The following is a 24685-nucleotide window of genomic DNA, read 5'->3' as shown; positions in this document are numbered from 1 at the left end:
TGACAATGATGAATTACACATTACATTTGTGTAGCACTTTTTGGTTTACTAATCGCTTTCAAGGACTCTCATTTGATCTTCAGAACAACCTGTAATCTGCTGAAAGCCAGTTTACAGATGAGCAAACAGCTCAGAGATGATAAGCAACTGGCCCAAGACCACATGCTCAGTGGTAATGGAGGCTGACTGAACCAGTGATTTTCCTTTCTGAGACCTCATTCTGGTCCTTTTTATGAACCCTACAATGCTAATCTCAAAGCTATTTTCCCCTCCAAATGTACACACATAAGCTATACATCTCAGTTAAAATTATATTATCTAAATCTATTTGACATGCCAGAGGTAAAAGACCCAAAGGGAAGGGAATGGAAAAGGAAGTTTTTGCCAGAGTAATGGCTTGTCCTTCCATTAGATTTCCATTTTAGCAATTAATGTATAAAAACAAAATTTAATTCATTCTTATTGTAAATATGGCTTCCCTGTGCCTATAATTTTTTGAATTGCGGAGGTGGACTGAGGAGCCTGGAGGGCTGCTGTCCATAGGGTCGCACAGAGTTGGACACAACTGAAACAACTTAGCATGCATGCATGCATTGGAGAAGGAAATGGCAACCCACTCCAGCACTCTTGCCTGGAGAATCCCAGGGACAGGGGAGCCTGGTGGGCTGCCGTCTATGGGGTCGCACAGAGTCGTACATGACTGAAGCGACTTAGCAGCAGCAGCAGCAGCAGCATAGAGTGTAAATGGCTTCTCTTGTGGCTCAGATGGTAAAGAATCTACCTGCAATGCAGGAGATGTGGGTTTGATTCTTGGGTCAGAAAGACCCCCTGGAGAAGGGAATGGCTACCCAGTCCAGTATTCTTGCCTGGAAAAGCTCCATGGACAAAGGAGCCTGGTGGGCTGTATAAGTACTTGGGGTCAGAAAGGGTCAGACACGATTGAGCGACTAACACACACACATAGCATGTAAAGACAACTGAAACTCTATAAAATGTCTAAAGTTAAAAAATAAATTTTTTTATTCTTTAAAATAAATACATAAGTGAAACAAAAACAAAGAAATAAAAATTCCCATAATAGGTCTGCTCAGATCGTGTGTCATATGGAATGAAACATGACCATCACAAAAGAGAATTTGAAGATAAAGCATAAAACTATTAATATGAGATATTTAATTTACAAGTGCATGCTCAGTCATGTCCGACTCTTTGTGACCACACAGACTGTAGCCCACCAGGCTCCTCTGTCCACAGGGTTCTCCAGGCAAGAATACTGGAGTGGGCTGCTATTTCCTCTTCCGGGGATCTTTCCAACCCAGGGATTGAACCGGTGTTTCCTGTGTCTCCTGCATTGGCAGGCGAATTCTTTACCACCGAGCCACCTGGGGAGGCCTTAATTTACAAGGTGCTCATCTAACCGTAAAGCTGGTCTCTAACCTGTCCACTATCAGTTTAACAGCACTGGGCATCACTGATTGAACCAATTACCTGTGGAGAAACAAACATTCTTTCCTGGCAGTGGATATCCCTGCACACACCTTTGTACATCTGTCTGATTATTGACTTCAGCTGTATTCCAACACGAGGAATTAGTAAAAGGCTATGTGTATTTTGTCAGCTGTGGGTCATCTACCGTGGGCAACCTCAGCCTCTATGGAGAGTAAGTACTCACTGGAACACTGTCATCTGTTCTGAGGGATTACACACGTTGCTGATAAACAGAGTACTGTTTCCAAAGACTTGTGGATGACGAAGCTTTACCTTTTTTTTTTTTGGCTTGGATTTTAGTAAATTAGATACACAGGAAATGCAGTATTCTATAATATTATATCTCAGCAACAGCAGCCCTCAGGGCATTCACCTATGCTTTTCTGAGCAGAAAAGAAAGGGTTGGAATGAAAACCTGCCACTGTAGTCAGTTGAGTGGTTCTTGCTTAATTATCATTTTTAATTACAGAGATTGCAAAAGGGTCCAAATTTTCATTTTTGACCCTGGGAAGTGTGTTGTTAACATCCCAGGTCATGGGACCCATGATGGCAAGAAGATGGAGAGTCTCTGGTGTTCTCCTAGATCAGTGGTTATACACAAATTTTCTGTTTATTTTTTTTTAAGTTTTATTTATTTATTTGGCTGTGTCAGGCCTTTGTTGTAGTGTACAGGTGTCTCTAGTTGTGGCACGTGGACATACTCACCCCATGGCATCTGTGATCTTAGTTCCCTACCGGGGATTGAACCCTTAGAAGGCAGATTCTTAACCACTGGAGCACAGGGAAGTCCCTATACATAGTCCTTCTGATACGTATCTTAATGAGTAAAGAGGGGAGAAAATACTGATATAATCATTCCAACTAGGAGGATGAAGTAATTGTTCCAGTTTTCAAAACACACTTACTCTTTTTTGTTTGAATAAGAAAACGATGGGTCTGTACCTGGATATCCGGGGCTACCTGGCTCACCCTTTGGACCAGGTAGGCCAAACTGACTTGCAGATTCCCCTTTGTATCCTGTAAGTGATAAAATACACACATTATTTAAGAGAGTTTATATTTTTTCTTCCAAGTAACATAATAACGTTCACGTATTTGTGTCTTTATAGTCTATCTTTAATGTTCCAGGAAAGGATTTTTTTGAAAAATGCTTTTTTTCCCCCTACATAAGAACATAGGGGATGCAAGGGGAGATTTAAGAACACATGTAAGAACACAGATGCAAGGTATGATTTAAACACACACACATACACACACATATGTTTATAGTTCATGACAGTCACAAGAAACAAGATTGTTTATTCTTAAGCTTATTCTTAATAAACTTAAATTTTTAATTTTCTAAAGTAGTTTCAAATTTAGATGTCTATTTAAATTACTTGGCATTGAGTAACTATATCCTCATACTGTTTTTCAGGAAGAGAAATCAGAAATTGTTACTGTTTCGGCTACTGCAATCACATTTCAAGCTCCCTACAAGGAAGTTCAACTCAGTGTCCTTGTAAAAAAAAATCACAAAAAGTCATCTTATTGTTGACTTCACAAGGCACATTCAAAGGCCATTGTAGGCAGTGATTCTCATAGTCCCACAGAGCTGTTCCACACTGCTGCTGTGTCCTTTCAGACACAAAGACTCATTAATACATTATAGCTGAGAGTCAATTAAGAAGACGCTTACTCCTTGGAAGGAAATTTATGATCAACCTAGACAGCATATTAAAAAGCAGAGACATTACTTTGTCAACAAAGGTCCATCTAGTCAAGGCTATGGTTTTTCCAGTAGTCATGAATGGGTGTGAGAGTTGGACTATAAAGAAAGTTGAGCGCCAAAGAATTGATGCTTTTGAACTGTGGTGTTGGAGAAGACTTTTGAGAGTCCCTTGGACTGCAAGGAGATCCAACCAGTCCATCCTAAAGGAGATCAGTCCTGGGTGTTCATTGGAAAGACTGATGCTGAAGCTGAAACTCCAATACTTTGGCCACCTGATGTGAAGAGCTGGCTCATCTGAAAAGACCCTGATGCTGGGAAAGATTGAGGGCAGGAGGAGAAGGGGACAACGGAAGATGAGATGGTTGGATGGCATCATTGACTCAATGGACATGAGTTTGAGTAAACTCCAGGAGTTGGTGATGGATAGGGAGGCCTGGTGTGCTGTGGTCCATGGGGTAGCAAAGAGTCGGACACAACTGAGCGACTGAACTGAACTGAGAGCCAATTATAAACAGAGGATTCAAAATGGTAGAGTAGGGAAGGGCAAAATAATTGATGTGGTTGTAAGAGAAGAAGAGAGCTAATTAGGCATATGTTGTAGCACCTGCCCACCAACACCCCTTTAAAGGGGTCCCACCCACACCTTAGAGAAGGTTCTCTTCCACCTGACCCTACTCACAATTGGGGTTAGTCATTTGAAGGGTACAAATCTGGTCCATCCCAGGTCAGCCAGTCTTTGAGAAATTATAATAAAAAGTAAAAATTTGAGGTCCTTGTCTATTGAGGCAGAAATCAAAAGCATTTTCATGATGGAGGTTGGTTATCACAATGTCCTGATACAGATCACGTTCAAGTGCATTCCAAACATCCAGAGAGATCCAGAAAGGATACTGAATACAGAGTGATAAAGCTGGTTGTAGTCAGATAAGTGAGAAATCAGACCATGGAGACAAGTCTCAAGAGAAAAAAAACTATGGATTGCCCAAGGGGTAGGTTCCATCAGACTGTGGTCCAGCAGAACTATAGCTCTTACTTGTGGGCTACATGAGACAGCTTTTACTTCAGTACCTTCATTGTACTTCATTTTCTGGAAAAGATGGCCAAATGCAAGGAGGAGGGAAATGAGAAGAACTAGGTTTGTTCTTTGAAAGAGCCGAAACATCTATAATAAATGCATAGATGAGTAAAAGAGATGAGGAGTGTGTTTCGAGCACTGAAGCTATACAATGTCAAAATCCAATATGAAAACTTTCCTATTTGTAAGTATTTCTGAAGAGGAGAGCTAAATTATTCTTTCTGAATAAGCAAGGTTGCACAGTTCATTTTTTTCATATAACAATTATCCCATTATTTATGGAGTGTCTCTCAAAGTAAAAAGCATGTTTCACTGGTAGTAAGGGAGAAGATTTTTAGGCAGCTCACTGATTACTGTTTCATATTTTAGAGTTATTTATTTTAACCTATATTAAAATAAAACATAACTGTACATCAAGCCTATAAATTCACAGATAGTGAGGGTAAGGCTAAGGTTAAAAAGGTGAATCATTTTAAAGTAGATTTAAAGAAAAATATTAACCCAATGGTACACAAAAATAGGAAAAATATTAAAGCTTGTGTGTAAACATTGCAATTTAAGATAGCCTGATTTTTGTTTGTTTGTTTAATCTGCATAATGAGTTAATGAAACCTCTTTTGGCAAGGACATTTTTATCCTGGGGTTATTCCTATTTTCCTGGAAACCTGATAAAGGTAGACTGTAAGTTGACATGATAAAGGTAGAATGACAAGGCAACATCGTCCCTGGCATAAATTAAACTAAGGCCTGTGAGGCCAAATGCAGCCTGCAGACTTCTGTAAATAAAGTTTTATTGGAACAGAGCTATACCCCCTTTGTTTTCATGCTGCTTTCATGCTTCCTGTGTTTTCATGTACTGTTGTTGCAGCAGAGCTCACACAGCTAAAGATATTTATGATCCGGCCCTCTGTAAAATATGCATTTGCTGACCTTTGGCTGGTGGTAAAAAATTCCAACTGTAAATTACACTTGGCCCAGGAACTCTTAGTGAGCTATTAACACTTGGTGAGAAGCCATGGCTTTGGCTTTCTCTGTCTACCATGACTCTTGTAACCCAGCCCCTAAAAGCTGTACCTACGCAGTTTTTAGAAGAGGTACTGGTTCCTCTGGGGCACGGGACATGGGCCACCACTGTAACCCTGTCTCCCTGCACTGAGCTGTCATTACAGAGCTGCAGTCACTAGAACAGGCCTGAGGACTCCTGCCAAGCTCGCAGACATGTTCCCTACACAGTACCATTGGATCTGAACATATACAGATTGGATCTATATATACCATAGAGTATATACCATTGGACCTATATGTATACAGATGATTTAGGTCTTATCTGACTATCTAGCAGAGTCTGTGAAGAACTCTGTAAGTGTTGCAGCTTGTATACTTTGCTTTACATGCCAAAGGTACTTGCTTACAATGTTACAAACATCCAGGACTATGAGCTTGGTGGATGGCTACTGTATTTCCAAGCCATACCTTTAGGTCCTCTTGTACCATCAATTCCTGAAGGTCCCGGGCACCCTGGAGAACCTGGTTCACCCTGATAGTTTAATGAAACAGAAGTAAGACTTTAACTGAATTTCAAATACAAATGACACACTCTTGACATGACCCAGTTATCATTTTCTATAACAAATTTGGCTTTTATAATTTGCTGTGGTAAAGAAAATTGGAAATGCATTGCAAGCATATCACTGCATGCATCTAGTTTGTAAACAGTTGACAAAATACTTCCAGAAGTAGCGATACCAACAGGAGGTATCCAATTCTCTGTATTCGATTGTAAAACAGTAATTGCATCACATCATTTGAACTTTAAGTTTTGAATGAATGAACTGATACCAAATAAAATATTATTGTAAAGCTTTAAAAATCTATTTTACTCCAAACAATGAGTAGCAGAGTGTGCTATACATTTTCCAGAAGTTGTAAGTTAGGCTCCTACAGTTGTACTTCTGGGGTATTCGGCTCATGATTGTAAAGATAAAAAATATTTGAAACAAAATCTATGATATCTGCCATTGGATAGGAAGGCTTTGAAAGCAAAATTTGGGTCCTTTTTCACATGACTCTTTAATCTGGTGAACCAGCCATCCTGAGGCAAGTCTTTATGAAGCTGTTTAAACGAAGGAGGGTTAGTATGCAGAGTAAGTGACTTGACCATCTGTGTCACTGGAACCAGACGTGAGCACTGGCCAGAAATTAGTTACAGCATGGCCTTCCAGAGTCTCCATTCTTCTCTCGACCAACGTCTTACATTCTAAAAGCTGTTGAAAGGACCCTGCCATACACTGGCAAAGTAAGATGCCTAACAGGCATCCCCAGGGCAGAAAGCTTTTATTTTTTCTTTCCTTCCAAAACAGCAGCTGCTTACCTGGTCACCCGGAAATCCTGGAAAACCAATGATCCCTCTCAGCCCAGGTGAGCCTGGAGGGCCTAGGGGTCCAGGAAGCCCTGGCTGCCCATTTCTTCCGGGCTCCCCAGGGTGAAATCCAGGTGGTCCATAGCTTCCTGGCTCTCCTCTCCTTCCTTGCATCCCAGGATGACCTTTATCACCTGATGGAGTTGGAAGAGTCACAGACCTCTTAGAGGAAATTTTAGGCTGGGCGATAGTTAAGCTACAGGCTTTTGGTCCTACTTACAGGAGATGAGGGCTTCCCTGGTGGCTCAGATGGTAAAGAATCTGGCTGCAGTGTGGGAGACCAGGGTTTGATCCCTGTGTTGGGAAGATCCCCTGGAGGAGGGCATGGCAACCCACACCAGTATTCTTGCCTGGAGAATCCCCATGGATAGAGGAGCCTGGCAGGGTGCAGTCCATGGGGTGGCAAAGAGTCGGACACAACTGACTGACTAAGCATATAGGAGATGAAGCCATGTCCTAGGAATTAAGAATACTAATTCCTGCCCTAAACCACATCACAAAGGTTTCTGGCTTCTGGGATCTCACTGTAAAAAGGATTCCTCCGTAAACAGACACAGGGCTATCCAAGAGAGGGATGTTTTATTTATTCCAGCATCACTTGCTTGATTATAACATGCTTATTTTACAGATGAGGAAGGACTCACCCAGAGAAGTTAAAACATTCATCCTCTAAAAACTAGTTAAAGAAAGAACCCAGATCTCATGAAGATCAGGTCTAAACCAGGAGACTCGCCATCAAAACCCTTGCTCTGCAGTGTATCTGAGGGCCAGCAGCGCAGGCATCGAGGAGCGTGTTAGAAATCCAGACCTGCTGATTCAGTAACTGCATTTTAACAAGGGCTGCCAGGGATGCCCACTGAAGGCTGAGTAGCACCTTTTGTACTTGAAATTCTGGATAGTCACTGTGCTACTCATTTGAATGAAAGTGTTAGCCACTCAGTTCTGTCTGCCTCTTTGCAGCCCCATGGAGTGTAGCCCACCAAGCTCCTCTGTCCATGGGATTCTCCAGGCAAGAATACTGGAGTGGGTTGCCATTGCCTTCTCCAGGGTGTCTTCCTGACCCAGGGATTGAATCTGGGTCTCCTGCATTGCAGGCAGATTCTTTACTGTCTGAGCCACCAAGGAAGCCCAAACCCAGGAATACTGTAAACCTGGAACCAGTATTTCAAGTATCTAGTCTGGACTGATTCTAGTTGGGAATATCCGAATCTATTTCTTTTTTTATTCTGCAGGCACACAGGCTTAATTCACAGTACATGGAATCTTCCTGGATCAGGGATTGAACCCATGTCTCCTGCATTGGCAGGCAGATTCTTTATCACTGAGCCACCAGGGAAGCCCCTAAACACATATGAACTACAGCTAAGTTCTAACATGGAAAAAAAGTACCATGAGGGAGATTCCTAAGCCTGTATTTTTATTTTTATCTAAAGAATGACCTTTCCTAAACTCTGTAGTACAGCTTCCTTGCAAAAGTTGTCTAATATACATGCTTGTTTGAATGACCTGTAAAGAAGTTAACTTACTTGGTATGGTTAAAGAACATAAGCACTTACCATTTTCTCCTGGGAATCCACCATCCCCAGAAGGTCCAGGTTCTCCTGTTTCCCCCTTCTTGGAAATAATATCCATTTCTCCTTCATATCCCAGGGGTCCTCTTGCTCCTTTAGATATTAAATATAAGAGCAAAACAAATTATGACTGTATAAGAAGCATCAGACATGTGATTATTCCTTTGTGGTTCTTCACATCCAGTTTGCAAATTCTCATTCAACCTAAACTGTATTTGTGTTCATAGACTGCACGGTGTCAACATTGTTGATTGACTTCATAGAGGAAGGTCCACGCCTTTTACACTCCTTTCTCACCTTGTCCAGCAACGGTGTCTGATATATAGTAAGTCCCTAGCTATGAATGGGTTATGTTCCTAGAGTGCGTCTGTAAGTCCAATTTGTAAGTCCAACAAAATTAGCCTAGGTTCCCAACTAACACAGTTGGCTCATATAGTACTATACTGTAATAGGTAAATAATACATAAAAGCAAACACACACACACAAATGTTAATGTTATAATAGAGGATCTTGAAAAATAATGTGAAGAAAGTGAAAGTGAAGTCGCTCAGTCGTGTCCGACTCTTTGCGACCCCATGGACTGTCGCCTACCAGGCTCCTCTGTCCTTGGGATTTTCCAGGCAATGGAACTGGAGTGGATTGCCATTTCCTTCTCCAGCAGATCTTCCTGACCCAGGGATTAAACCCAGGTCTCCCGAGTTGTAGACAGAGCTTTACCGTCTGAGCCAGGGAAGTACTTACAATAGCTGTATACAGGGGCTGGCATTGAATGAACAAGCAACAAGAGTTACTGACAGGAGGTGGGAGATGGCAGAGCTGAAGGATCGTCAGCAACAGGAGACAGAGGGCGAAAGGCAGTTTCACTCATGCCTGACATTGACGGAACGCATGTTTGCATCTTTGAAAGTTCACAACTTGAAAATTCATGTGCGAGGGACTTACTGTACACTGAGTGCTCAGGGAATGTTTGCTAAATTCAAGCAAACTGGTCTCGGTGAAAAAAGGCTTGAAAAGTTCCAGGTCTAAAATACATCTCTTTATCCTGTAAATTTTGAATTGTCCATCTCATATTTCCCAGTTCCTCATTTTCCCCTTGCTAACTACCCACCAATTTTCTCTTACATTAAAAGAACGGACAATTAATTTGGTTCTCCACACAGAGAATTCTAAAAGGTAGGAGGGGTGGACAATATTTCTCCTCGTTTGGGCAAGCACTGTCCAGTGGTCGATGTGGGATGGAGTGGGCTCATCCCAGCTTGGCAAGAGCCACTTACTAAAAAGTCAAGAATTTTGTAAACTAGTTGCTAAACCACTGGTTGTTTTAAATCAGTCATGGCGGGAGTATTTGCAAACACTAGAGATCTGAGCATTTTAAAAACATTTTATTTGAGAGCCAGCCTACCAGCACATCACTGGCATTAACCCAATTTTAAATATTTTTAGTGAGATAATTATATAGTAGCATAATAGCACAGTAAACATCACTTATCTAAACTAGCAGAGAATGACTCTTTCATTCCTTGATTCTACATAAATAATTTGCAGGCTAGTAAAACAAAAAATAATAGTACAATCAACTAAAAGAAATTTGAATAAAGTATGAGGCTATTTGCCCAGAGAGTTTTAAAGACAAAAGCTTTTGTTTTTAGAAATTGTCAAGCCTTCATTCTCAACAGTGGAAATGAATTTGTACCTTCACTCTCTGCAGCCTCTTTGGCCAAGAGATCAAAGTAAATATTTAACAAGAATGGGCCCAGAACACTGACACCAGTGGTCTTGAAACTTTTTTTTAATGAAAACTCTTTTTTTAAATGAAGCTTGGGAGAGATGCAATTCACAGCCCAGATGAAAGCATACTCATACAGTCGAGAGGTCGGCAGGCTACAGCCCAAGGGCCAAATCCTGCTTGCTGTCAGTTTTTACATAATCTGTGAGCTCTGAATAATTTCACAATGTTAATCACTGGGGGAGGGGACTCAAAATAAGAAGAATAAAATGACATGTGAAATTAAACGAAGTTCCAATTTCAGCGTCCATAAATAAATTTTACTGGAACATGGCGATGTTTTTTTGTTCACTTTTCTCAGGCCGCTTTTGTGCTCTAAATGCCGAGTTGTGTAATTTCGACAGAGACCGTAGGGTCTGCAAAGGCTAAAATATTTATATCTGGCTTTAAACAAAAAACTGGTTTGTTTGTTTGTTCATTAAAAATGTTGAAGCAGGATTTGGGGGCCAGGAGCCCTGCTTGACCCCATTCCCAAAACATAAGAACGTTTTCTGAAACCCAAAAGCTACCCATCAAAGCCCTTGTTAATTTTTTCTGTTAATAGAACAGTTCGTTTACCACAGTCATATGTGATAAGACTGAGAGGTAAGGAAAAACAAATTTTGTTTAAAATCCTAAAACAAACACCACAGATTCAGAAGGAGCAGAATCTAAGTGGCAGAAGGATCCATTTTATTTTTCAGGGATTGTACTTACAGTTTCTGGCCAAAGACTAAAAACAAGCTGTGTTGCATCACGGTGCTGTTAGCTGCGTTTACCTTTGACACCTTTCAGTCCTTGGTCTCCCAGGGAGCCAGGCCAACCCTTCTCTCCGTGTTCTCCCTTTCTGCCAGGGTGTCCATCCTGACCAGGTTTTCCTCTCTCTCCCGGAAAACCCAGGAAGCCAGGCAGCCCCTGGGGTCCTGATGAATGAGAATATGAAAATTTAGGGACAGTTTTATAGGCTAGTATGGTTCCTGGGTCTGTGTTTCTTTCTTTTTTTTTTTAAGGTTTTTGAGGAGCATTTTTTGTTATTTATTTATTTCAGCTGTGATGGGTCTTCACTGCTGCATGGGTTTTTCTCTAGTTGCAAAGAACCGGGGCTACTCTGCTGTGGAGCTCGGGCTTCTCATCGCGAAGCGCAGGCTCTAGGCTGCTAAGGCTTCTGTAGTTGCGGCACATGAGTTCAGAACTTGTGGCTTCTGGACTCTAGAGCGCATGCTCAGTTAGTTGCAGGGCACAGGCTTAGCTGCTCCAGGGCATGTGGGATCTTCTCCAATCAGAGATCAAACCTCTGTCTCCTGCATTGGCAGGTGGATTCCCCACTGAGCCACCAAGGAAGCTAGACCAACCATTTCTAAAGTCTTTACTGAATTTGTTACAATGTTGCTTCTGTTTTATGTCTTTTTTTTTTTTTTTTGGCCACAAGGCATGTGAAATCCTAGCTCCCACCAGGGATCAGATCTCCACTCCTGCATTGTAAAGCGAAGTGTGAACCACTGGACCCCCAGGGAAGTCCCTATCTGTGTTTCTTGCCATCCACATAGAGAGGCAAACTTGCTCCAGCTCTGAGCTTGTGCTCAACCGCTATCAGCCTCACACCTGTAATAGCCAGGCTGTCCCACTCAAGCTTCAGTTTTCCGCCCCACAGATCTCAACTGCAGGCTCTTATGCTTCTGAGTCCCAACTCCATAAACTTCAAGAGAACTGGGCCTAGGAGAGGTGGGATGAAGTGTGGGGGCCCGTCCAGGGTGGAAGCACACCTGCCCTGATCCCACTCTCTATCAGGACCCCCAGCCCTTTGGGCAGAAGTGCTTATGGGTTCTGTATACCTAACTCCACTACACCCCTTTTTCCCATTAACTTAAACCAAAACATTCTACCCCCGAAAATCATAATACAGAGGACATGAAGAAGGGAGTCCCATAGGAAATGATAAAGTCAGGCTAATAGACCAGTCAGGCTAATTCCTGGGCCGGGAAGATCTGCTGGAGAAGGGATAGGCTAGCCACTCCAGTATTCTTGGGCTTCCCTGGTGGCTCAGCTGGTAAAGCATCTGCCTGCAATGAGGGAGAGCTGGGTTCAATCCCTGGGTTGCGAAGATCCCTTGGGGAAGGGAAAGGCTATCCACTCCAGTATTCTGGTCTGGAGAACTCATTCCATGGACTGAATAGTCCATGGGGTTGCAAAGAGTCCAACATGACTGAGTGATTTGCTCTTTCAGTTTCAATAGACCAGGTAAATCCTACAGTAAGGTCACATGTACAAGAGTAGTTTCCACCTGGCAGTGGATTTTAAGCTTATAAACTGAGGGAAATATTGGAAAAGCGATACACACCCTTTGGGCCTGGAAGACCAGGTAGCCCATCGTCTCCAGTGGGGCCTGGGACCCCTGGAAAACCTGGGGTTCCATCTGCCCCTGGCCGTCCCGGGACTCCAGGGAGGCCCTTCATTCCAGCAGGTCCCAGAGGCCCCATGTCCCCTCGCTGTCCTTTCCAACCTGGGGCACCTGTGATGTGACAAACAGCAATGACAACAAGGCATGAAGACTGAGAACTGGCTTCACACGTGAGCAGGAAACAAAAATCCACAGTAGCTATAGTTGTGTATCTATGGCCAAGTAAACAATATTTATCAGCTAAAATAACTGTAGTGACTTTCCATCAGTTTAAGGTTATATTTTTCTGGCTGCTATAAAAAGAAAGGCAGATTATTTAAGTAAATATTTCCCTGTTGAGATGCATTATAAAGAGTCTTTTAAAATGGAAAATGGATAAGGGTAAAGAATTTGTATTTACTCTAGGGTGAGGAGAGGGTGGGAACTAACAGAAGAAAACATTCCAGGTGCTTTATGAAGCTACCGCCAAGTGAATTTTGGCCAAGCTGTTTCCTGTAATGAGAGAACTACAGGAAACAGCAACGTCATCCAGTATTACGGTGTAAAAATAAAGCTCCAGCGGCACAGTTTGCTCTCATCTCATTCGGCTCCTTCAAGAAGGCATATTCCTGGATTTGGATAAATGCTGTTAGGATCCAAACAATAGATGACAATCTGAATGATGAAATAAAGGTGCCATTGGAAATAGCCCCCTGGCACCCTGTGTTGAGAGATAGTTTTCCATGGGTCTCTTTGAGCTCCTATGATGTCTTGCTGGGTGTGCCAAGAACACAGAGTCTGGACCTACCCTTATCTGGAATATTCTCAAGGTTGCATTGGCAGTGATTTAGCACCTCCCCTAGGAAGAAGACTGGGGCTTCCCTGGTGGCTCAGTGGCAGTCAAACTGCCTGCAGTGCAGGAGACATAGGAGATGTGGGTTTGATTCCTGGGTCAGGTAGATCCCCAAAGGAAGCCATGGCAACCCCCTCCAGTACTCTTGTCAGGAAAACCCCATGGACACAGGAGCCTGGCGGGCTACAGTCCATGGGGTTGCAAAGAGTCAAACACAACTGAGCCACTAACACTTTAACACTTTCACTTTCTTTCTGGTAAGAAAAGCAGGCTGTCATGCAGGTTACCTCATTATTGACGAGAGGATTTTTGCAGAAACTAACGCCTGTGGCCAGTGATTTTTATCTTGGCTGGCCAAAAATTAATTCTGTTATTTCACTAACACTTTGCTGGCTATTTCATTCAGTGTGTGCTTAGTTACTCAGTCATGTCCAACTCTTCGACCCTATGGACTGTAGCCCATCAGGCTGCTCTGTCCATGGGATTTCCCAGGCAAAAATGCTGGAGTGGGTTGCCATGCCCTCCTCCGGGGAAACCCAGGAATCAAACCCGTGTGTCTCCCGTGTCTCCTACATTGCAGGTGGATTCTTTACCCGCTGAACCACTGGAGAAGCCCCAGTTACATCTGACACACCTGTAATACCCTGTACCACGTATTGGTACCATGAGTTTCAGTTTCACTTGCCATGTCAGAATCAATCACTAAGGTTTTTTGTCTTTTTGTTGGCCTAATATTCGTATTGTCTGAATCAGGACTACATTCTGAACAACTATCATCTCCTGAGAAAATACTATATATTTAACATGGACAATCAGAGAAAGTACCTGTATAAAATTCACCAAAAAATTCTTCTTCAGTCAAAATTTTTGCAATGCATTAATTTTTAAAATTTTATGGTAATAAACTTGGGTTTATAATACACACTAGGTTAGAACAAAAACCCAATGCAGGATAATGTGAATGATAATGACAATAAGTTGTATAATGAACTCTTGATCAATTTTCAGCTCTAACAACTTCACATGGTGAGGTTAATCGTAATCAGTCTCTAAAAATGTATTAATACATCTCCGGTCAATAATGTACTACTATACAGCCATGGTACCCCAGGCTGTTATAGAGAGAGACTTGGGTGACATGGGGGAATGTCACCAAGAAGCTCGTGCCACTTGCTGTGCTGTGAATAACAACGTCCTTGACCCTAGAGTCTTGCTCCTGTCAGCACCCACAAAAGAACAACAAGTGAGGTTATTCCTTTGTAAGTAGGTACATCCCATACCTGTAGCAGTTCTTGATACCTGCCAATGCTTACCTGGACTGCCTGGAGCCCCGGGGAGCCCCGGTTGCCCTGGTATCCCTGGAGCACCTCTTTCACAGGAGTGACCAGGTGGGCCTGGGATCCCTGGAAACCCAGCACTTCCCTCTCGGCCTTTGGGACCTTGGAGACCCGGAAATCCGGGCATGCCAGCTGGCCCTGAAATGACACAGTTCATTGTGACACCCAGGGCATAAACTATACACATGGCCTACAATGGTGTTTGTGTGGATCAGTACTGGAAGTAAAAAAGTTTATCCTGGCTCAGGGCTCCAATGAGTTACGCCTCTGAAAGGATTTTCTTGTCATAGATTGTAGTGAGCTCCAAGTGCACCCCAAAACCATGCTTGTCTATGAGAATTACTTGGTAAGGTTATGCAGACAATACAGAAGTTGCTTATGCAAATAAAAAAAATGTAGCTCTTCCTGATTTTAATTAACCTCTAAAATTGCAGCAGTCCTTCCACCAAATATCCACACTGCTTACACACCCTGTGTGCATTGTCTGAATTTGCATTTTGTAAGTGATTTCATCACTGGAACTCTCAAATTTTTATATATTGAAAAGACAATACCATAATTTTCAGGAGGGGGAAAAAGTCTTCCGTAATTCTGTATTCTAACCTAAAAATCTATTTTACTGTTTCAAGTTTTCATTGTATTTTGGTTTATGTGATTGCATTTTTAAAATAGTAATCACAGAGCACTTTCAGTTGTTGGATTATTTTACATTGCAAGTTAATATGCAAATATTTTCCATTTGATTGTAGCCTTTACAGATATAATTTTAATTGTTAATGCTGCTCAATTGCTAAGTCGCGTCCGACTCTTTTGCAACCACACAGACTGTAGCCTTGCAAGGTCCCTCTGTCTCTGGGATTCTCCAGGCAAGAACACTGGAATTGGTTGCCATTTCCTTCTCCAAGGTATCTTCCCAACTCGGGAATCAAACCCATGTCTCCTGCATCTCCTGCGTGGCAGGCAGATTCTTTATTACTGAGATACCCGGGAAACATTAATTGTTATAGCTGAATAGTATACCTTTGAGCGTGGTATGTGAGCATATGTGCGTGTATATATATTACTTTACCGTTTTCAGTTGTTCCCCTATTGTGGATAATACTACAATAGTATTTTCATATTAACTTTCACATTCTGTTGAACACTTGCCTTAAATACATCTCATAAGTGAGATAATGGGATTACTGGGTCAAAATTATTTTCATTGACTCACATAATGTATTATCTTGTTCTGTTCCAATTAAGTGGGTTTCTGTTAATGAATGTTTCTGGTTTAGGTGGCTCAGATGGTAAAGCCTCTGTCTACAACGCGGGAGACCTGGGTTCGAGCCCTGGGTTGGGAAGATACCCTGGAGAAGGAAATGGCAATCCACTCCAGTACTATTGCCTGGAAAATCTCATGGACAGAGGAGCCTGGCAGGCTGCAGTCTATGGGGTCACAAAGAGTCGAACACGACTGAGCGACTTCACTTCTTCATTGAATAAGCTCCTTGAGGACAAAGAATGTGACTTATTCCCTGGCCCTCCATCTTCCCTGTACCATTGTATAGTACTGTCCTGGGTACCTATTAAATACAGGCCCACCAATTGTTAGAAAAGAACTAGAAGAGTGTTTGTGAAAGTCTGGTCTGGGGTCCACTTTTGGTCATCAGCCTTCAGGAACTAAAGTTCAGACTGGAGTGCTGGGTTCCATGCAATTCTGATGCCATGAATCACTTTCTGAGACTGGAGCCCCGAAGACAATGATGTTAATGATCCCTACCCCAACCTTGGGTTATTTTTAAGTACATTAAAATCTGAAAGCCTCTGCTGGGGATCCTGAAGAATCCAAAGTGATTTCAGAAAAGAATGTGAATCAGTGCCAGGGGCCATCTCCCTGTCTTCAGTTTCTCTGCCCTGCCCGGTAGCCCTGCTGGAATGAAAGTCCCTCCAGCCTGTCACCTGTCCACTTAATACGGCATGCCTCTTACACGCATCTGCTGTAAAATGCCATGCATCTGCTGGCATTCTGCCCTGCCCTCTCTCAGCCAGGTAAGGGCAGCGGGAGGGTCACAGGGTCCCTACTCCTCAGCACTCAAGAACTGTTCTGAGTCCAAAGCAGGAGGACATCTGGTAGCCACTGGATCAGACTGAACTGACTGAGCCACAGTAAGATGGGTTCAAAATCAACCAATAAAATGCAGAGGCAACCCTGGGGATGCAGGTTATTAGAAATGAGCCACTGCCCATAGGTGAGGGAAGATGCTCGAGTGAGCATTTAACATGCTAGATTTTTAAGGTGAAACAGTCCAGACAATCTTCAGGGACCTGTTCAGGGACTTGGCTTTATGGACTGAGGGGACAGTACAGCCTCCATACCTGCGGTCCCTGGATGCCCGGCATCGCCTCTGAGTCCTTTGGACCCTGGTGCTCCTGGAAGACCGCTCTTTCCTGGGAGTCCTGGGTAGCCGATAGCAGGATCTCCTGGGGGTCCTTTCTGACCAGTCACTCCAGGTGAACCTGGAGCGCCTGGGGGCCCAACAGGGGAGGACCCCTTTTCACCTCCCAAACCTGGTTCTCCTGTATCACCACGGAAACCTATCCAACAGAAAAGTGTTTAAATTTTTACACGTACAAATATAAAATCAACACACGTGTAAGAATACTACTTTAATTAAAAACACATTTTAAAATACAGGGGTACTTACTAAAATTAAAGGGTAACTTAATAGGCAATATTGGGGGGTTTTGTTGTTGAAAAATAAATCGTAACTGTGTTTCCCATAAGCCAATGATGTTTCCATATTGCTTTCATTTACTGGCAAACTGTCTAGACTGAGCAGCTTCTAACAACATAGACCAATAATAGCCCATAACTCATGCTCCACGCTTAAGGAGCCCTGAAAAGTCACAAAAGTATCATAACCCAGAAGTTATCAAAACATAGCTAAGTGCTTAATGTATCAAAAAAAAAAACACCAAAACCCCATTCCCCACTCACGTACAGATCCCTGGGCCATTTGCTGACTGTGATCATCCAGTTTAGAGGTATCCAGACATTTCTAAATGAAAAGCTCTTATTTACCAGGTGGACCAGGTCTTTCTGAGATTCCTGGTTTGCCACGTTGACCCTTTTGCCCATCCAAACACCTCAGCCCAGGAGCACCCCGATGACCTGGAAGTCCCTTTGGACCTAAACAATAACAACAAACACAGACTCAGTAAAACACAAAGCAAATGAGAACAAGATAAGGTGACTTAAAAAAAACCCCAAAACTATGTTAAATCTTTCTTAGGATATTTTTACTTTATGGAAGTAAAAGTGTTGCCTGCATTTGCCTCATCAGTTGCTCAGTTGAGTCTGACTCTGTGACCCCGTGGACTGTAGCCCCCCCAGGCTCCTCTGTCCATGGGATTTTCCCAGTAGGAACACTGGAGTGGGTTACTATGCCCTCCTCCAGGGGATCTTCTCGACCCAGGAATCGAACCCACATCTCCTGTGTCTCCTGCATGGCAGGCAGACTGATTACCGCTGAGCCACCAGGGAAGCTCTAGCCATATTTATATAGTCATTTTATGTCATGTGCTCTAAACCGTATTTCACAGAGATGTGTATTAAGTTCATTTCTCAGAAGCCATACACTATTCAGATGAACTTTTTGGTACCTTCCCGCGCTGAGTCTCAAACACAAATACATGAGTACAACCTTCCTTCTAAGAGGACAGAGGTGGTGGCCAGTGGGTAGCTTGATGAGAAAACACCAGAATAAAGACCAAATCCATTTCCCTGCATTTACTATTTGCCCTCATATGAAGTACAGGCAAAAAGTACCTGCAAAAGGAATTGAGTTTTTTAAAATTTTCTCTGATTTCTTACTAGGAGCTATCTCAGCTAAAATAACTTATAAATTATGGATTTCAAAGGAGTTAACAACTGCTAACTGAAACTCTGAGTGTTCGCTTCCCTTGAGGCTGAAGCTGCTGAAAGTAATCATTAGCATTTTTTTATCCATCCTTAGGGGCTTCCCTGGTGGCTCAGAAGGTAAAGAATCTGCCTGCAATGTGGGAGACCCAGGTTTGATCCCCAGGTCAGGATGATCCCCTGGAGAAAGAATGGCTACCCACTCCAGTATTCTTGCCTGGCGTATCTCATGGACAGAGAAGCCTGGCAGGCTACAGTTCATAGGATCACAAAGAGTTGGATACAACTGAGTGACAAATATATCTATCCATGACAGCACCATTCAATGCGAAAATGAGCATTCAGTGAATCAACCAACAATTCTTCACTCCACAGATACAAAATTACACCTCCACTAGCTACCGTCTTGTGGTGGGTGGCCTGTATGTCCCACACTTTGATCTGGGGCTTGGTCATGTGATTTGCTTTGGCCAAAAGGATCCTAACAAACACCATGAAGTAATGAGAGGTATGAAGTGTGCCGCTGAAGCTGGCCCCCACCCTCTTGCATTTCTGCAGCCACAGGAGCAGGGCACACCCTGGCACCGCAGAGAGGTAGGTACATGTTGCAGACCTGGTCTGACCTGGAGCCAGGGACCAAGCCAATAGAGATCATCTGAGGTCAGCTACAGACCCATATGAGAGAAAATAAATATGACTTATTAAGCCTACTGCAATTTGGAGGTTGTTACACATTACTGGGGTGCAAGCTAGTGGTTACAGAGGGCAATAAAAGGTCATTCATCATTCAACCTTTAAATAATTTCTGCAGTGACGTAGAACAAAAAGGTGACCTCTAGTGGCTATGCTAGTACTTAATGGATCAATTTAAGTGAACTCTGAATAAATATTGGGTTGGCCGAAAAGTTTGTTCAGGTTTTTCTAAAAGATGTTATAAACTTTTTGGCCCACTCAGTATAAAAGAATTAGGAAAAAATCCCTTATATAAATTTTGGGTTAAATTCAGCTATAAATAAGTGATTGAGTCAAGTGATATGATTATATAAAAGTATAGTTGGGGTGTAATGTGTGGGCATTTCTCAGAATGTCTCTATTCAGAAAGCTGGGTCTTTTGAACAGCAGAATAGAGTAAAATTTAAAATTAGTAAGCAACTTTTTCACTCTCTGGGCAGAGGTAAAGAAAAGATAGAGTTGTAAAATGTTTAGTTTTTGTCTTAAAAGGGCAGTAAGTTTTGCTGATATGCGATCAAATTAAGGTAAATTTTGCTGCACAGAAATATTATTCAGAGTGTGTTCGGTAGACAGGGGACTTAGGGGCAATGCCTACAAATCCTGTTTCCCCAGAGTCCCTCAAAACTTTATAATCAGGGTAGAAATAGCCTGAACTTTATAATCAGGGTAGAAATAGCCTGAAGAACTCCCTGAGGACTTGCTATTGGTTTATCTGGCTTGCACTTTTACTCTGAGAATGTGTATGACAGGAACTTCTCCTTGACAGTACCTGGAGGACCATCAAAACCTGGAGGGCCTGGCCTCCCAGGGTATGTTACGTTACAAGGAATTGTATCACCTGGAATGAAAAAAAAAAAAAAAAGTGACAGTCATACAATTGATAGACCAATGCAAGTCTCAATAACAGCTTGATCAAAATGCTTTTTCATATAGAAAATGTGACATTCAAAAGAAAAAAAGACTCCTGGCCATCATTAGGTCACTTGAATTACTTTTATTTTGAATTTCCGGAAGATCTATCCTGAAATCTGAACTTCAACTGACAGAACAGTAATAAACAGAAGGGGAATAAGGAAAATGTTGATTCTAAGAAATAAGTTTAATTAATAACATATAGAAAATAATAAATTTATAGGTCCATGGATGCCTAATACAGTGGAGTCAGAAGCTCTGATAAATCACAAAACAGTAGTAAGCATCCTACACTGAGATTCCAAGATTTGGCTCTGGATATAGAGGAATTGTACCCAAAGAAAAATAGACTGGGAGAGAGATTAATTTAAAAATGCCATTTTTTGAGGGCCTGTCATGTTTCAAATACATTCTCTCTCTCTTGTTTTCCTAATGACTCTGCAATGTGGTTTTTGTCATCCCTCATTTTATTTAGTGAAAAAAAAAAACTTCAAAGTTGTGCCTCTGAGTTCTCTTCTCCTTTAAAATGCAATGTTCCCCTTTTAATAGAAATTATATCTCCTAATGTATTACACTAAATGCTGTCAAATAAAAAATGAACCACATGAATAAAAATCATGCTAGATGATTTGGATGGTCACAGACCATAATCTTAATCCATATCAAATTTTGAGGTATTTGTCTATGTCATCAAAACAAGACCCAAAGATATTATTATATTATAAAATTCCACAATTAACTATGTAACCCAAGATACACGTACATATTACAAAAGAGAAAATCTTAAATAAATCTTTTTCCAAGTTTTTACAAGTTTTCAGCTATAAAACTATAAATCATTTTCTTGTTTGGAATTCAAATAACTGTCAAATATAGTTAAAAGACCACTTTTTTCCCTCCCTAGAATGCTTACAAATGGGTTTTCATGGGCAATACTGTATTTTCAAATGAAATGTTGGTTTTGTTTTTTATTAAAATACTAAATTATCTCAAAAGACTGTAAAAAAGAGATTTTGAATATATACACGTATGTAATTTTAAACACAGTCAGATTGTCCACAGTGATATGGAGAAATGAATGAAAGGCAAGTTGCCAAACCAGTAAAACAGCAAAGACAGCTTAGCATTTTAAAGACTTGTTTTAAATATTGATTGTGCTGTAATGTTTTTATTTGACAACATTCAAGGTTTGAACAGCAACTTGTAGGCGTTTTATTTTAGAGGTTCTGCCACAGCTATAATATCTACGCTCAGAAGAGAGGCTCACTTTAATTTCCATAATTGCACCTGACATTCTGCCACAAGAACATTGAAAGTTACCTTTCTGACCCTTCCGACCATCAGGACCCCTGTTGCCTGGCCAGCCTGGAGCTCCTGGTTGCCCTCTCTCTCCTGGGGGGCCAGGAAATCCCAGGCCTGGGGGCCCCCTAGGCCCCGCTCTGCCAGGGGGGCCTGGTGGTCCAGGAGGCCCTTTATCACCTGGGGCCGCATCTTCGTGATCACCCTGGGAACATTTGCATCACAAGTCAATCATCAGTCTTTGAAAGGCCATGAACACAAAGCTATCATTGTCACCATAGGCTACAGAAATGCATGCAGAAAGCCAGTGATTCCAGAAGTTACTTAATAGCAAGTGTAATTTAAAATGTTTAACCTAGATTTTTTACAGACATATACAGCATATGTTCCTCAGGTGTGTGTGTGTTATGCCTCAAATACAGAAAGTTATGTGTGTTACATCTTTTATTTTTAAAGATTTTTTGATGTGGGCCATTTTTAACATCTTTATTGAATTTGTTACAATATTGCTTCTGTTTTCTGTTTTGGTTTTTTGGCCCCGAGGTATGTGGGATCTTAGTTCCCTGACAAGGAATCAAACCCATAGCCCCTACATTATGTCTCATAGTCTTTTCTTAGGAATTTCATTAGCTACATGTAATCTCCATCCAAAGCACGTTTGAAAAATGCAGAAATGCCATTTATTCGTGGGACCCTGCATCAGCCAATGTGTCCACCCAGTAGATCTGCCCTAGTGCCTCCTTTCTTGTTTGCCACTTTGTTTCTCCATCAGGAAACAGAACTGAAGGCAATTCTCAGGACCTGCGTGTATCCTCCACCCTACAGAGTCAACTGAACAGACCTGAAGCCAGTGGGGGCTTCACAGAGACACGGGTCCCAGAAGGAAATAAACACCGTGAAAATAATACAAAGACTAGAGACAGAACGCCTTGCCGTGATGAACCACCACTCAGGATCTTAGACCATCTGCAATATGCCGCATCTTTATAACAGCCATCTTCTGGTGGCAGGAAATCAAAGGCGACTCTGATTTGCAGCAGGTTGACACTCTACTGAGTTTAGCTTCTTAAACCGGGATGCTTTGTGACTGTATGAGCGAAACTCTACCGCAGGAGAATTATACATACAGGCAGCCCTGGGTCTCCCTTTTCTCCAGCATATCCATCTCGACCGTGTTGTCCCTGCTGCCCTGGAAGTCCAGGGGGCCCATCAGGCCCTCTTTCTCCTTTGTGTCCTGGGAACAAAGGCCAAAAGATTTAAGTCCTTCTCAGCAGTGAGCAAAGGTGAAAGGAAACAAAGGACTGAAAATAAAGGCAATGACCTTGACTCTGCCTGGGCAGGTAGAGATTCCCTGGAGTGTCTCAGCTGACTAAAGTCACACAAAGACAATCATGGAAAAATCAGAGGGGAGATTGACAGTGGCCAAACCCGCCGATTCTCTTATTTGAGAAGTGTTTCTTTTCTCATTCTGACAAGGAGATTGTGTGGGGAGGTGCCAGTCTCTGCAGCATCTTCCTCAGCTTGTGTGATGCCAAACTTGGTACCCAGCCCTTGGCCATAGTTAGTGAATGGGGAAATGGTCCATGGTTGGGCATGTGCCCCAGGCTAATCCAATCCTTCCTGGACTTTTTTCCCTAACTGGAGCAAAAAGAAGTTGAGCTCTCTTTCACCTCTGGTCGTGAACTTGGAGCCGCCTGCAGTCACGTACCCATAGCCCAGAGAAAACCAGATGGGGAGAAAATGCAGACGGCACAATGAAAGATACAAGAAGCCAAGACAGCCTTCCAATGCAGGCATCCCAGCGCAAATCATACATCTAACCTTTCAAATTTTTCTCAGGTAAGTCAATAAATTACTTTTCTAAAAACACTACTTCAAGCTGGGTTTCTGTCACTGACAACCAAAATATTCTTTAAAAAAAAATATTTATTTGACTTTGTTGGGTCATGTTTGTTGCAGCGTTCAGGCTCAGTTGCCCTGCAGTATGTGGGATCTTAGTTCCCCAACCAGGGATCAAACTGGCCTCCCCTGCACTGGGAGGTGAAGTCTTAACCACTGGACCACCAGGGAAGTCCCCCCAAACTTTCTTGATTAATACAAGATACTACAGTGTAGTGAATAAACACTGGACAAGTCAAACGAGGTCTTGTTTCCATCAAACCCAATTCACAACAAAGAGGATTTGAGTATGTGACTAAAGGAGTATTTGTGTTTTCAGATAAGATACAGAGGATTTAGGCTCAACATTCACAAGACTCTGAAGGTCAGGGAATATGTTTAAGCCATCTCAACAATCTCAAATCGAATTACAGAATTGATCTTAGGTCACAGGAAAAATTAATGCAAAAGAATGGTTCATACATCATTCATAAAATGGCAGGGAGCAAAGTGATTGATTATGCTCACCTTTCACTCTCGATACAACCATGTCACCTTTTTCTCCTTTGTTGCCAGGTAGTCCTGAGGCACCGGGTTTTCCCTTGGTGAAAAGAAGAACAAGTCAGTTTAACTGTGATGAGTCAAAAGTTTCAAAAGTTATTTGAATACCTCCAACCTCTTGCCTCTTTCCTTCTAAATCACCTGTTCCAGATTCTAGTTTGGCACCATTGGTATCATTCTCTTTCCTCCCTGCCTTACAAAACTGAGGTTCTTGAACTGCATGTAAAACTGGTGGAATCTGAATAAACTCTGCACTGGGTTCAACAGAAATCATTGTCAGTTTCTTGGTTTTGGCAATGTACTCTGTTTAAAAAAGATATCACTGGGGGCTTCTCTGGTGGCTCAGCGGTAAAGAATCTGCCTGCCAATGCAAGAGACAGAAGTTCAATCCTTGGGTCCAGAAGATTCCCTGGAGGAGGAAATGGCAAACCACTCTAGTAGTCTCGCGTGTGAAATACCGTAGACAGGAGCTTGGTATGCTGCAGTCCATGGGGTCACAAAAGAGTCAAACACTACTTAGCGACTAACCAACAACAAGATATCATTGGGGGAAGCTGGGTGAAGGATTCGTGGGACCTCTCTGTATGATTGTGCAACTTTTGGTGAGTCATAAAATAAAAGCATCTCAAAATAATTTATAATTTAAAAAATTGACTATTTTGGGTGTTGCAGTGTAGAATTGGGAGGAAAAGATGGGGAGGTAACCACAAAAGCTGCCACTAGAGGGACCTCCCTGGTGAAAGTGAAGGTGTTAGTCACTCAGTGGTGTCCAACCAACCCAAGGACCACACCCAGGTCTTCTGCA

The 24685-nt window shown here is 42.2% G+C and overlaps 1 protein-coding gene across 3 annotated transcripts in view; it reads right to left on the bottom strand.

The window, feature by feature from the left end:
- Positions 1-24685, bottom strand: part of COL4A4 (collagen type IV alpha 4 chain) — a 146338-nt gene that overhangs the window by 38570 nt on the left and 83083 nt on the right. For all 3 annotated transcript variants that reach the window (XM_018058850.1, XM_018058852.1, XM_018058849.1), the window contains exons 23-35: positions 23848-23920; positions 22569-22675; positions 21463-21646; positions 20000-20068; positions 17662-17769; positions 16956-17174; positions 14574-14735; positions 12369-12539; positions 10810-10953; positions 8250-8357; positions 6646-6827; positions 5748-5811; positions 2431-2505 (exon numbers count right to left, since the gene is read on the bottom strand). In XM_018058850.1, coding sequence (XP_017914339.1) covers positions 2431-2505; positions 5748-5811; positions 6646-6827; positions 8250-8357; positions 10810-10953; positions 12369-12539; positions 14574-14735; positions 16956-17174; positions 17662-17769; positions 20000-20068; positions 21463-21646; positions 22569-22675; positions 23848-23920 — 1666 coding nt within the window. The remainder of the gene's footprint in view (positions 1-2430; positions 2506-5747; positions 5812-6645; positions 6828-8249; positions 8358-10809; positions 10954-12368; positions 12540-14573; positions 14736-16955; positions 17175-17661; positions 17770-19999; positions 20069-21462; positions 21647-22568; positions 22676-23847; positions 23921-24685) is intronic.

Source organism: Capra hircus, chromosome 2 (genome assembly GCF_001704415.2).
Source record: "Capra hircus breed San Clemente chromosome 2, ASM170441v1, whole genome shotgun sequence".
Classification (NCBI taxonomy): Eukaryota; Metazoa; Chordata; class Mammalia; order Artiodactyla; family Bovidae; genus Capra; species Capra hircus.
This window is presented reverse-complemented; position numbering and strand designations above follow the sequence as displayed.